At 38.2% G+C, this 12,203-nt stretch overlaps 1 protein-coding gene across 1 annotated transcript; it reads left to right on the top strand.

The window, feature by feature from the left end:
* Window positions 1–52: 52 nt before the first annotated feature.
* LOC141905698 (uncharacterized) lies at window positions 53–3,658 on the top strand. The gene is made up of 7 exons (XM_074794677.1): window positions 53–156; window positions 339–460; window positions 820–965; window positions 1,454–1,733; window positions 1,806–2,891; window positions 2,974–3,244; window positions 3,321–3,658. The coding sequence occupies exons 2-7, from the start codon at window positions 370–372 to the stop codon at window positions 3,514–3,516; spliced, it is 2,070 nt and encodes a 689-aa protein (XP_074650778.1). The 5' UTR covers window positions 53–156; window positions 339–369; the 3' UTR covers window positions 3,517–3,658.
* The last annotated feature ends 8,545 nt before the right edge of the window (window positions 3,659–12,203 follow it).

Raw genomic sequence — 12,203 nt, 5'->3', positions numbered from 1 at the left:
GGTGGCAGCACTGTCTAATAGGAATCGTATACGTCCAGAATCCGTGTTTTAGCCCATCCTCAATAGAGCCGTCCATCTCGTCAATCAAATCAATTTATTACTTTCGACTGCAGAATTCTAACAATTGAAGGTTATATGTTGTAATTTTCGAGTCAAGTGAGTAATTTCTATGGTTTACGTCAGTAGTTCACTGAATACAGCACCCAGCTGCGTCTCTGTTCGCGAAATCCACACGAATACAAGAATATACTAGTATAGTGACCGGCTCCAGTCAAGAACAAATTCAAATGTAACTTTATTATCAATCAAGCCTGAAATTTGGTTTATGTTATTTCTAGCCGTACAGGTTACCACCACCAGGCACCGAATATGTCGGACACCATCGGTCAAGAGTTTAATGAAGAAGATACCACACCAGTTTTAAACGTCAAACTAGAAGGATGCATTGAACCTGTCATCGGTAAATAACATTAGACCTCTACTCCACCTATTTGCATTGATGATGACCCCGTTCTCCAGCTACAATACAACAACTCTGTCAAAATTTAGTTCATATTCATGTAATTTTCATTTAGAATTCTAGCCACCCACGAGGCAGCAAACTTTAGGCAAATCAGAATGCCTTGATAAATTCCTTTAAAGATTCAAACAGAGAGAGTGATTCTATTAAACATTGAATGAATTTAATTTTAATAATAGAAGAACGCCAGTATTGTTGCCCATGACTGCCATCTGGTGGATCCTCGCTTGCCACAGTTGATCATACAGAGACTTGATTACCCTAATGAGCCTACATTTAAAAGTACCTACATTTTCTAGGTTTGCAGTATATTACTGAGTTTCACAGTTTGGACGCGAATGGCAAATTACAAATGAGATATACGTGTAGTATTTGTGGAGGTAAAATGGATATCGGATTGATAATGTCTCATATATTAGGAGTTCGTCATCGGTGTTTAACTATGGTAATTATAGAGATCTACGTATAATGCACCCACCTTATCGAAGACCCAGAAAATACCAACCTTATTAAACTTATCACAAAATACACATAATTGTAATTCCTATAAGGCTAAAAAAAATTGATACCTTGTTTCTCCGCTCTGCTGAGCTTAAATGTTGACCCGGCCGGCCGCCTATCTACCCTATACATTACTTTTTTTTAAATCGTGATCAATTTCACCATAACAGACCCGGCCGCTATAGAAATGAACTGTTTACAAATTTTATCATATTTTACTAAAATTACCCGGCCGCTGCGGAGAAACAAGGTATCATTTTTGTTTAGCCTAATTAACTAGCGATCATTTACTCTCAAGTGAAATCATCAGTATTGCATGTCTTCAGTATAAACTGCAACTCTAAGTCTAAATTAATATTGATAGAATTGGAAATTGATATTTTGGTAAAATGACTTGCATCAACATCGATATGAATTTGTAAATTTTCGCAGAAAGAAAACCCGGCGTATCAGGAAATGTATGAAGATATTACGAACAAAGAAATAAAGCGAAAACGATCGGAACTTTCTGAATTAGCGTCAAATTTCGCGATGCAAATTGAGGTCGAAGAAGGTCGTCAGAAAGTACGAGTTGTACGCGAAAGTGCACCAGTGCTGCCACCTACGAAACCCGAGCTATGTCCAGTGATGCGCCCGCAACCAGAACCTCATTTATTCCCTGGAATGCAGCCAGTCTTGGAACGACCCCCTCATGCAGATATACAACTTGAAGGTAATTATTGAATGTAAAGTGTACAAATTTTCACCCTCATTTTATTTCAACTTATAAATTATCATATTGTAGGACAAGTTAAAGAGATTTCTAGTCAGATAAAGGCGGAGTTTCATAAAAGGGGCGGAGATATCGAGTCAATCATACGTGAAGCTATGAAACCTCGTGTGGAGGGCAGCGCATCTCATCAACGAACAACTGCAAATCAGTGGAATCATGGATCTGATGGAAACCAGATTAGGAAGAGAAGATGGGTTGACGATGAGATGATGGGTGGGAACTTCAGAGGACCAGTGACTGGACCAACAACTGAAATGGAGCGACAATACAATCCAACAATATCCAGGGAATTCAGTTTAGGAATGGGTGATCAACATGGATTGAGAGTGGGCAGTGTACATGGACCTGGAATGGGTGAACATGGATTGAGAGTGGGCAGTGTACATGGACCTGGAAAGGGTGATCAACATGGCTTGAGAATGGGCAGTGTACATGGATCAGGAATTGGTGATGAACATGGATTGAGAATGGGCGGTGTACATGACTTTGAAAGAGGAAATGACTCTGGTTTTAGAGGTGACTTTGGAAGAAGGGAAGATGACTTTAGGTCAGAAGAGAGAAGGGATAATCGGTTGAGAGAGGGTCGAGGTTGGGACTCAAATAATAGAGAGGATATGGAGAGGGACCCTGGATGGAGAGGAGAATGGGACAATGGATCAAGAGGAGAAGATGACTTAAGGTCAGGAATAGACAGAGACTCTGGATGGAGAGAAAATAGGGAATGGGACTCTGGGCCAAGAAGGGGCAGGGGATGGGACTCTGGGCCAAGAAGGGGCAGGGAATGGGACTCTGGACAGCGAGGAGGCAGAGAATGGGACTCTGGATCAAGAGGAGAAGATGACTTAAGGTCAGGAATAGACAGAGACTCTGGATGGAGAGAAAATAGGGAATGGGACTCTGGGCCAAGAAGGGGCAGGGGATGGGACTCTGGACCAAGAAGGGGCAGGGGATGGGACTCTGGACCAAAAGGGGGCAGGGAATGGGACTCGCGGCCAAACGAGGATCGGGGTTGGGACTCTGGACAGGGGGGAGGCAGGAACAATATACGAAATGGACCTGTAATTCCAAGTCTGTTTGATATTTCAACGGACAGTGGGGGTAAGTTAATTCTCTCCCCATCCCTAATACGTACTTGATATTCTAGAATTTTAATTGTTAAAGGATAATTTTCTGTTAACAGGTGGTGAGAATAGAGAGGAACTGTTCAGAGGATCTGATAGAGAGGGAGGGTTCAGAGGAGCTGATGTTGAAAACAGAGAGGAACAGTTTAGACGAGCTGATGTTGAAAACAGAGAGGAACAGTTTAGACGAGCTGATGTTGAAAACAGAGAGGAACGGTTTAGACGAGCTGATGTTGAGGAACCTGCAGTGAAAAGAAGAGCAGATCTGTCTAATCCAGTCATACTGGAATATTTAGAAGAGAAAAAACGTTTCTTTCAAATGATGGACCGGTATTTATTAAATCTAGGCAGTGTTTGTTTATCAATTTACGTCATTTATGAGAAATTGATTATTATTCTGTTTCAGGGAACTCGGTTTAACGAATGTGAATACAGAGCACGAACAATTCCTCGAACAGAATTATAGACCCAGTAACCGTAGCGACCACCAACTCGAGCGTCATGGTTGCGATAATGAGTTTGAGATGGCCAGAGGCGGAGCTAGAATGAGGAGAAGTGTCGAACGATATGACAGATGGGGTCAAGGCATGTCGAAGTATTGATTTTTCATGTTTACATTTTCATCAACTGCCAACTCAATAACAAATTTATTGACTTTCAAGTAAAATGTTAAAACATTTTATGTCGGAATATGATGTTTAAAATGCATTTGATTTTAGAAAGAAAAGAAAAGTATGAAAAAAAAATAGAATTTATTTTGTATATCATAGATGCTGTAGTTGTTTTTTATTTGTCATCTGGAGCAGAGCGATCCTGGGCCGACAACAAAGGATAGTCCAGCAGACAGGAGTAATTAGGGACTGCAGATGGAATAAGTGGAGTAGAATGCCATCAGGTGCCAAGTTTTGATGTTTCATTAAATGTTCATGACGGACTTCATCGTAGTGCATTTCTGCATTCCAGGATATTTTTGTAAATATTTATTGTCCCAGGACATGAGCCCCATTCTATGTGTCCGAATCCATATCCCGGTTTTTGTGCTTAAGCCCTATTTCCATATCCGGATTTTATTCATATCCTACAAATCACCGCCATTTTCACGTCATGTGACTAACTCTTACCCAATACCTTACTGAATTAAACTTATATATTTAATTTTCGACATTTAAAAGTCATTGGAGAGATTTCTTTACAGAAAATTGTTTACAGGAAATATAGATTGATTTTACTAAAAGAAAGAGTTGATTTGTAAATGTTTGAACGAATGAAGTCGTTTTAATTAGCTGCCGTATCATATGTGATATGGTAATGTAATTATTTACGATACAGCGACTGTGAACTGGGGAACAGTGTTGAAGAGCCTCTTAAAATTGTCATTAGATTTCACTATCTCATTAGTAAAATATGGGTAAAAATGAAGCAGGCGCGAGTTACCGCGGTGGCTCTAAACAGCAGACGAGTTATAACAGCAGCGACCGGAATACGAAACAGAAATCACCGAGTAGTGGTATGCAGAGTAAAGCCAATAAGAAATGGGTTAGATTGGCGACTGTGTTCGCGTACGTTCTCTCCGTTTCGTTAGCCGCTATCGTTCTGGCTATTTACTACAGTTTAATCTGGAAACCGCATCTTAAAACTCCGACATCGACGTCAATGATGCCAACATCGACACCAATAATTACGACATCGGCTGCAAACTCTACAGTAACTAGGCCTACAGTATAATTAATATCATCTTCTTCCTCTCCTTTGGTGAGAACGCTGCTCTTTGTTTGGTGAGTTAGTTTGATATTTTTTATCTATCGACCTAGAACTAGTCTAGCCGGGTAAGTCTCCGCTTAATGGAGAAAAATGGCCCTAGACTAGACCTAGTTTAATAAAGGTAATAGGGAGAGGGTATTCACACTCACAGGGGCTTGTATCAGAGTTGAATGAATAGTGTAAAAACGATAATCTCTTAATCCGGTTTTTATATAGTTATTTTATACCGACAACTCTGATATGAGCCCATGTGGTAGTGATTAACTGGTGGAGATTGTGTTTAATACACAGTCAGTGGTGTAAGTCTACGGAATGTGATTAGAGGGTAACAAAGGGGTTGATATTTGGTGTAGGACCAGCTCTGTAGCTGTGATCCTTTTTGTAAGCAACACGTACTTACAGAAAGAGTAGATGTAAACATGATGTGCTGAAAACTAGAATTTAGAGCTATTTCCTACACTGAACCTCTTTGTAATCATGGTTCCTACATTAAATACTAAAAGTGTTTTATACTTGTTAAAGAGTTAAGAAGCCCTTGAACTATTTCTGTTTGAAAAGTGATCAAACAAATTCCTATTTTGTGAATGGTTCATTTTGTAGGTGATTCTTTGGTTTTCATATTATTTCATTTTATTGCCGCCTGGCTTTATGAGGAGAAATTCAGTGAGTAGGCCTGTCTACCCCTAGGGCTAGATTCACACATTGAACTGAATCTGCTGAAGCATGGACGTATAAACTAGTTTATACGTCCATGGCTGAAGTAATTGGATCAAGGCCAGTTAATCGTTTTGTGAATCTAGGCTGGGGCTAGATTCACAATAACCTGAGAACTTTTGAATTGATTAAAACTGAATTAATGAATATATTATCAATCAGTGATAGATATAAGTCCAGGTAGATTTTAGTTTCAAATGAAATAAATCTAGTTTTACTGACGATTAATTATTGATGATTTTGGTGTGTATTTTACTAATTGGTTGTGCGTTAATGAGTAGCGTGTTACAACCAAACGTTTTAACCTACCTGAATTTAGACTTAAATCTTATACAATGTTAACAGTTGTCATGGCTTTAACATTTATGTTCATAAACTGTTGCACAGCCACACCCAGAGATAATCAATAATCTCATCTTATCCGTCATCATTCACGTAACATCTACACGAGGAGGTGCTTAACTCTACGACAGTTATTCGGAATAACATCGGCAATAATTGAAGTCGTTGAATAATTTAGAATACTGGGAATTGTTTTTCGATTGTTAAAATGGTTCGTAATGGTGGTACGAATTATCGGGGAGGTCGCAGTGGTCGAGGACGCGGAGGTCCTGTTAAACAGAATGCTGAGGGTATTCAGGGTAAAGCCAATAAAAAATGGGTTCGTTTAGCGACAGTTTTCGCGTATATATTATCGGTTTCTATGGCTGCGATTGTTTTAGCGGTTTATTACGCGTGGGTTTGGGAACCTCACAATACGTCAGGACAGATTACCGGTAGAACTACGATGATGAATCCATCTTTAAGTTCCGAACCTATGCGTACTACTACACCAGCTTCTACTACAGCTTAATTATTATGTTTCACTTCTTCAATTCAATCAAGCAATTTGGTAAGTTATTCAATGTGCTTGTCAAAGTATCATCCATGATGACTTACATTTGAATTAGAACTTTAATTGAATTGGGAATACAAATTGGGACTCAAAAATAGAAATGACTTCAGTAATGTGACAAATGACAACTCAAGCAAGTTTGTGTACCATAATTAATATTTAACCAAAGTAACTCTCATGCCATCTTTAAGTCTCACTTTTTTAGACAAAATTGTCATTTATATTTAAGAAATAAATCGTCTTAGTTTCAATTTTCATGAAAAAACATCGCAATTTATACTAAACGAAGGAATGAAAGTATGAATGTTGTCGTAATTCCATAGATTTTTATTTCCGCCCAAACACCGATCAATGAGTTATACTTGTGTTGCTATGACAACAGTAGTGGATATATCGATTACACTGTTGCAGCCTCTATTTCAACAACGAGTTCATTTGATCTTGTGCGAATTAAGTTGTTTTTTTTTTCTAAATTGAAAGAAAATTGTCTTTTCAATAAAGTAATGTAACTGAATGTTAGATATTATAGCGTGGTATAACTAGGCTGTGTGTTATTTCTGTACTTGTGCACCAATCCTGCAGCCTGGACCCTGCACCCCCTCAGCCTGGACCCTTTACCCCCTGCAGCCTGGACCCTTTACCCCCTGCAGTCTGGACCCTTAACCCCCTCAAGCCTCGACCCTTTACCCCCTCAAGCCTCGACCCTATGCTCCCTCAAGCCTCAACCCTTTACCCCTCAAGCCTCGACCCTTTACCCCCTCAAACCTCAACCCTTAACCCCCTCAAGCCTCGACCCTTTACCCCCTCAACCCTTAACTCCCTCAAGCCTCGACCCTTTACCCCCTCAAGCCTCAACCCTTTACCCCCTCAAACCTCGACCCTTTACCCCCTCATGCCTCGACCCTTTACCCCCTCAAGCCTAGACCCTTTACCCCCTCAGCCTCAACCCTTTACCCCCTCAGTCTGGACCCTGCATCCTCTCAGATATTTGATGCTTTATCTCCATTCTTCCCATTGTTGATCACCCACATTCAGCTCAAAAACTCAAAAACTGTTTGTTTATCATATAAATTTGATTTTATATTTTTCAGTGATGTGTCCATGTTTTAGAAGATTAAGGGTTAAAGCCAGCTGGACTGGATGTGATTATTCTTCATTGAATCTCAAAGTATCCGATCATTATGGAATCGAAAGCTCGAGGTGTCATCGGCTGAGAGAAAGAGAGAGAGAGAGAGTCAGAACCTGTTCTTCTACAACAAACGGTTCTAAAAAACAGTTTCATGTTGTTTTAGATAAATCTATGAATAGTAATGTGATCATCGTACAGTAGACTCCTCCTCATTCTCCTCCTCCCCCTCCTCCTCATCCTCCTACCTCTTATCTATAACGACCAGTAATTTGTGTTTGAGTTAAATGAAGGAATGTTAATGTTTTTAAGAATGAGGGATGATTTGACCTAAAAGTATTTGTCTTATTATTAGGCTGAAAAAATTGATACCTCGTTTTGAATCTCAGTTGAACCGTCCGGCCGGCCGCATATCTACCCTTTAAATTACTCTTTCTAAAATCATGATCAAGCTAACAATAACAGACCCGGCAGTTATAGAAATGGACTGATTACAAATTTGATTGCAGCTTTATAAAATGACCCGCGGCCGATCAGGGGAAACGAGGTGTCATTTCTTTAGAGGAGTCATCTGTACTTGAAAAATTTAACTCTTGCTTTAAAACAAACACTTTTTGTATTTATAATTAATTATTACTTAATTTAATTGATATGTATTTATTCCGAAGGGTTTCATTTTTTCAATATGCAAATATTTAAAACGTTGTATTAGAAACAATGTATGTTTAGAATCAAATCAAAAGTGTATTCAGAGACATGTTGTTTATAGCATATGTGAATTGTCAAGTTTATTTTGTAACTGTATATATTTATGTATCGTTATTATTGTACTATTATATGAATCTCTTATATTATAATATCATCTCTCTGATTCTTGGGGGAATTTTCAAAACCGGTAATTGAATAAATTTCTACAAATTATTCTGTATTTATTGATATTATGAAAAAAAGCTTTAATGCGATGAGGATAATTGAATGACATTAATAAACGTATTCAGTTTCGAGGTTATGAAAGCCTAGTTTTGGAATGTAGTACTCTAAATGCATGTTGAAAACTAATATGAAAAATTATCTTATGTGATTAACAGGTGCTTTATAAACTGTCACAAGTGTAAAACTTTGTATTTTGTATTTCATTCATCAATTCAAATTGTAACTAAACAACAGTAGACTTCACTGTGGTCGGATCCTCTCAGATAGAGAACTGTTTGGTTTAACTGCGATCTGTTGACTAGGCCTATGTACCAGCCAGCTGTCAAGTTAAGTCGCACTGAATGTTGTTTATCACATTCCAAAAATGATCCGACTTAAAGCGAAGTCTACTTAGAACATAGAAACTACCTAACATGCCAGTGTATGCTCTTATTATTCTGTTCTGGATGAATAAGTATTGTTCATAGATAATTTCGGTGTTGGAAATGAAATATAAATGTTGTCCCATGAAAAGAAAAATCTTTTTTTTCGTTTTGGAAAATATACATTGAGCTGAGAGAAGAGCCGCAGGAAAAAATCTCTGTTTATCGGGGTTCAAACTGCAGGTACAAACTTCCAGGGTTATAGAGCTGGGAGAACCGCCCGAGATCTGTCACTTTCAGGATTCGAACCATCAATATCAGAGAATATCTTCAGTGTAGACTAGTTGCCGGTCTCTACTTTCAGACTATTCTAGACGGGTTGCCTGTCTCATTCAATATGGAGACCGGCAACCAGTCTAAGACTATTCTGACTGCGAATGCAGGTGGCGCAGAATTGGACAGGCGACCAGTCTAGTCTTAAAGTAGAGACCGGCAACCAGTCTAGATCGGACAGCGCAACATTGCTCGAAGTTGATTTCTGAAGCGACGCCTTGAAGCGCAGTAAATATAGAAATTACAAGATGCTACGATCATTCGTATTAAATTTTGTATTGGATGAATATATGTCGATTTCGTATATTGACCTCCAAGGAGACGAATGAAATTAACAATGGCAGCTCTCATCGTAAAAACATGTTTAACCAAATACAAACATGAAATGAGAACTAATGTCAGAGTTAAACTTCGGTCACTGCTGCTGCTGCTGCTGCTGCTGCTGCTGTTGGTAGTTTGATTATTTGTAGACATTGTTTTTCTCGCTGCTCCTGCGCGTCTCAACGTGAAAATCAATCGGATAGTTATTACAACCATTATCACTGTAGGGATAAAGAGAAATATCGGAGCCCGGACAAATGTCGAATAATATCTCAGATAAATATTCTTACCGAAGGTTGTGAACTTTTGAGTCCATCTCTCGTGACCGGTGCATGGATTACGGGATCGACGAGTTGTGTACTTAAACATGTTTCTACCTAAGATGTCAGTTATACAAATTACCACAACTAAAGCGACGTAGATGTAACTTCTCTTAATTCTTATAATTCTTACCGCTTTTAGAGGCCAACAAACTGCAATATATCTGTCTAAAGCTATAAGTAATGTTAATAGACCAGAAATTGATCCGGAAATGAATTGAGCGTTCTGCGTATATGGATAAAGACGTTTCATATCGTGGTTGAATTTAGCGGTCATGTCCAGTAACAAGGTGTGGCTATAGAGATGATACTGAAATTCGATGATCACATAAAATAGACACGTAAACAGATCAGTAACAGCCAAACATCTCAAATAGAATATACTCGTGTTAGTCGAACGTTCTTTAGTTAGAATTATAAAAGAAAACAAATTTGCAAAAACACCAGAAACAGAAACACTAAAAATGATATAATTCATGATTCGTAGATAAAGGTTTTCATGAAATGGTTTATAATCAGCATGATGAATGTATTTACACCGAGGATGAGGTTTAAACCCTTCTCTTTCCGTAGTGATGTCCGATACATTGAAGTAAAACGCGACCGATGATGTATTTTCCATCGTCATAAAATGATTCTTCTTCTTCTTGGACTAATTCTCATCGCTATCAAAATCACTCTGTCGTCATCGGCAGTCATCTTCCAATCATCGGACATAATTATTACATTGAAATGTAAATTTAGCATCGACCGCAAAATCAACTTTATTTATGCCTGTTTCAGAATTCCAGTATCGATTCAGGCAGAACTATTTGTACGACTCAAATATTTATAAAAAGAAAGGCCGTCTACAACATACGTGGATTATATTGGAATTTTTGTGGTACAAAAATATAATATTGATGCATAAACCGAATTGTTTGACATTGAGATGCTAAGCGTATTTTTACATTTATAGAAAAAAGAATCAATTTTCTATGCTTAATTTTCGCATCAAAAAGTAACAATTTAGGTCATCTTTTAAACATGTGCTATTTACATTCAATTCTACCGTTATTCATTGGTCATTTTTGGACTTACAGCGACTTATGGACTTGGCCGAATACGCGTTATACCGAGTTGACCAGATACCGAGTTGACCAGATACCAAGTTGATCCATACTGATACTGAGAGTTGACCAGGTGATGGATTTAAGATCAGTGGTACACTGCGGTAATCGGCCTGAACTTTTAGAACGTGTTGAAATCGGTGCCGAATCCCTGCCGAGGGAGGATGAGTTGACTAGGTCCGACACCACTAGACTTAAACAGTTGCGTGAATTAATTGCAGAAAAGATAATGAAAATTCGTAATACACGTAGAAAGAAACATCTTTAACATCGAATTTTGATAAACTGTGATTGAATGATACCCGGCATAAAATGAAGCGAAAAAAAATTCATGAGAAGACTTTAAATAAATATTCGATCACCAAGAAGTGTCCCCCGATGCCGCCACAATGAACAGTCAAACAGTCGGAGTAAAGTCAATCAATTCCTTTTATTTATTTAGAAGATAAAAACATTGCTAGAAGTTGATTTCTGAAGCGACGCCTCGAAGCGCAGTAGATAAAGAAATTACAAGATGCTACGATCATTCGTATTAAATTTTGTATTGGATAAAAATATGTTGATTTCTTATATTGACCTCCAAGGATACGAATGAAATTGCTTATTGCTGCTCTCAAACCGAGAGTTCGCTTGATTAAATCGAAACCTGAAATGAGAACTAATGTCAGAGTTAAACTACGGTCACTGCTGCTGCTGCTGTTAGAAGTTTGATTATTTGTAGACATTGTTTTTCTCGCTGCTCCTGCGCGTCTCAACGTGAAAATCAATCGGATAGTTATTACAACCATTATCACTGTAGGGATAAAGAGAAATATCGGAGCCCGGAAAAATGTAGAATAATATCTCAGATAAATATTTTTACCGAAGGTTGTGTACTTTTGAGTCCATCTCTCGTGTCCGGTGCATGCATTACGGGATCGACGAGTTGTGAATCTGAACATGTTTCTACTACTGATGTCAGTCACAGAAATTACCACAACTAAAGCGACGTAGATGAAACTTCTCTTAATGGTTATAATTCTTACCGCTTTTAGAGGCCAACAAACTGCAATATATCTGTCTATAGCTATAAGTAATGTTAATAGATCAGAACTGCCTACAAATATGAGTTTAAGATTTTGTGTATATGAATAAAGACGTTTCATTTCGTGGTTAAATTTAGCGGTCATGTCCAGTAACAAGGTGTGGCTATAGAGATGATACTGAAACTCGATGACCACATAAGATAAGCACAGTAACAGATCAGTAACAGCCAAACATCTCAAATAGAATATACTCGTGTTAGTCGAACGTTCTTTAGTTAGAATTATAAAAGAAAACAAATTTGCGAAGACGCCAGAAACAGAAACACTAAAAATGATGTAAGTCATGATTCGTAGATAAAAGTTTTCATGAAATGGTTTATAATCTGCATG

Source organism: Tubulanus polymorphus, chromosome 1 (genome assembly GCF_964204645.1).
Source record: "Tubulanus polymorphus chromosome 1, tnTubPoly1.2, whole genome shotgun sequence".
Lineage (NCBI taxonomy): Eukaryota > Metazoa > Nemertea > Palaeonemertea > Tubulaniformes > Tubulanidae > Tubulanus > Tubulanus polymorphus.
The sequence above is the reverse complement of the archived record's forward strand: the minus strand, read 5'-3'. Positions and strand labels throughout refer to the sequence as shown.

What these genes read in the sequence shown, in the direction of transcription:
- LOC141905698 (XM_074794677.1), top strand. Translation starts at nt 370, where the DNA reads ATGTCGGACACCATCGGTCAAGAGTTTAATGAAGAAGATACCACACCA. An exon ending in ATGCATTGAACCTGTCATCG is followed by an intron (nt 461 to 819) that starts GTAAATAACATT and finishes TACATTTTCTAG; the next exon opens with GTTTGCAGTATATTACTGAG. An exon ending in TATTTCAACGGACAGTGGGG is followed by an intron (nt 2,892 to 2,973) that starts GTAAGTTAATTC and finishes TTCTGTTAACAG; the next exon opens with GTGGTGAGAATAGAGAGGAA.